Genomic DNA, 2,158 nt, shown 5'->3' with positions numbered 1-2,158 from the left:
CCAGCGCTGCTGCGGGGGCCACGGGCTCCCTCGGTGCGGGCACGGAGCTGAGACTGCCCTGTGAGGGCAGGGGTGGCCCGGGCGGGGGGAGGCACGGGGATGGAAACCGTGAACGTTTGGGGAAGGGGAAAGGGGTCGTTTGAGGAGAGGAGAGGAGAAGGAGAGGGAGAGGGAGAGGGAGAGGGAGAGGGAGAGGGAGAGGGAGAGGAGAGGGAGAGGACGGGACGATACGATCTGGCAGCTCGGTACCTGCACCCGGAGCTCCGTGCGCTGCCCCGGCCGCGATCAGCCGCCGCAGCCCGGCGAGCCGGCAGGTACCGCGGACAGCGCGCTCCGCCGGGCCGGGCCCCGCTGCCGGAGCCGGGCCGTACCGAGCCGGGCCGTACCGGGCCGGACCCCCGGGCCGGACCCCGCCGCACCGGACCACCCGGGCCACCGCACGTCGAGCCGCGGCGCACCGTGCCGCGCCGGGAGGTATCGCACCGTGCCGCGCCGGGCTGTCCCGTCCCGTGCCGTGCCGTGCCGCGCTGTACCGTGCCGTGCCGTGCCGCGCCGCGCCGAGCCCCGCCGGCCGCCCCGCCGCCCGTCCCCTCGCCCCGGCGCGGTGCCGACCTGTTGCGCGTCCCGCCTGCTCCCCGCTCCGGCCAGCGCCCCTCTCGCCTAGAGGCTCCTCCTGCGGATCAGCCAGGCCAGCGCGGCGGCGGGCGGCAGCGCGCACAGCAGGCACACCACGGCGGCCAGGCGGCGGCCGGCCCCGGGCCCGCGGCCCCGCGCCTTGCGCCGCGCCGCCCGCTGCTCCAGCTCATCGCCCAGGCGGCGCAGGCGGGCGGCGACCAGGCGGGCGGCGGCCGAGGGCCGGGCGGCGCGGCCGGGGCTGCAGGGGCAGGGCGCGGGGGGGCCGCCGTGCAGCGCGCACGGGCACATGGCTGCGCCGCCGCTCGCCGCCGAGTGCCGCGGCGTGTGCGGGCGGGCGGGCCGGGGCGGCGGCGGGCGGGGGCCGGGGGGGTTACATCATCCCCCGCGGGGCGGCGCTCGGCCGCGGGGAGCGGGCGGGGGGGGGGACGGCGGGAGCGGGGGGGCGGTGAGGGGCGGAGGGAGTGGGGGGGGGAGTGTGGGGGGGGACAGTGTGGGAACTGAGGGGCAGCGTGGGGTGGGGGGCAGTGTGGGACGGGGGGCAGCGTGGGATGGGGGGCAGTGGGGCAATTGAGGGGCAGCGTGGGGTGGGGGGACAGTGGGGCAATTGAGGGGCAGTGTGGGATGGGGGGAGCAGCGTGGGGTGGGGGGACAGCATGGGGTGGGGGGACAGTGGGGGAATTGAGGGGCAGTGTGGGATGGGGGCAGTGTGAGATAGGGGTGCAGTGGGGGAACTGAGGGACAGTGTGGGGTGGGGGGGTACTGTGAGATGGGGAGCAGTGGGGGATGGGGGGCAGTGGGGGATGGGGGGACAGTGGGGCAATTGAGGGGCAGTGTGGGATGGGGGCAGTGTGGGATGGGGGGGCAGTTTGGGATGGGGGGCAGTGTGGGATGGGGGGACAGTGTGGGAACTGAGGGGCAGCGTGGGATGGGGGCAGTGTGGGATGGGGGGCAGCGTGGGATGGGGGGCAGTGGGGCAATTGAGGGGCAGTGTGGGATGGGGGGGACAGTGTGGAGTGGGGGGACAGTGTGGGATGGGGGGGCAGTGGGGGAATTGAGGGGCAGTGTGGGATTGGGGGGGCAGTGGGGGATGGGGGCAGCAGTGTTTGTGTGGTGGGACATTTTGTTATCTAGGGATGTTGTGGGAGTTCGATGGGGCAGCATAGGGATGGAGGGACAGTGTGGGGATGCAGGTGACAGCATGGGATGGAGAGGACAGCGTAGAGATGGAGGGGACAACATAGGAATGGAGGGGACAGTGTGGGGATGGAGGGGACAGTGTAGGGTCAGAGGGACAGCGTACGGATGGAGGGACAGTGTGGGGATGCAGATGACAGCATGGGATGGAGGGGACAGCGTGGGATGGAGGGGGGCAGTGAGGGGATTACACAGAGCTGGAAGGGATTTCATCACCCAAAGCGTTACTGATTCTGATCACATTTCAGGTGGCCAAGGCAGCAGCGTGCAGCCCCCAGGCACTGACCCAGGGGCACGCGGAGCCCCCCCAGCTGTCAGTGCGCAGGAG

At 73.1% G+C, this 2,158-nt stretch overlaps 1 protein-coding gene across 1 annotated transcript; it reads right to left on the bottom strand.

Moving 5' to 3' along the window:
* Nucleotides 1-660: 660 nt before the first annotated feature.
* HRK (harakiri, BCL2 interacting protein) lies at nt 661-924 on the bottom strand. Its single transcript, XM_068412930.1, has one exon. The coding sequence runs from the start codon at nt 922-924 to the stop codon at nt 661-663; it is 264 nt and encodes an 87-aa protein (XP_068269031.1).
* Nucleotides 925-2,158: the final 1,234 nt, after the last annotated feature.

Source organism: Nyctibius grandis, chromosome 14 (genome assembly GCF_013368605.1).
Source record: "Nyctibius grandis isolate bNycGra1 chromosome 14, bNycGra1.pri, whole genome shotgun sequence".
Classification (NCBI taxonomy): Eukaryota; Metazoa; Chordata; class Aves; order Nyctibiiformes; family Nyctibiidae; genus Nyctibius; species Nyctibius grandis.
Note: the sequence above shows the minus strand (reverse complement) of the source record. Positions and strands in the feature narration are given on the sequence as shown.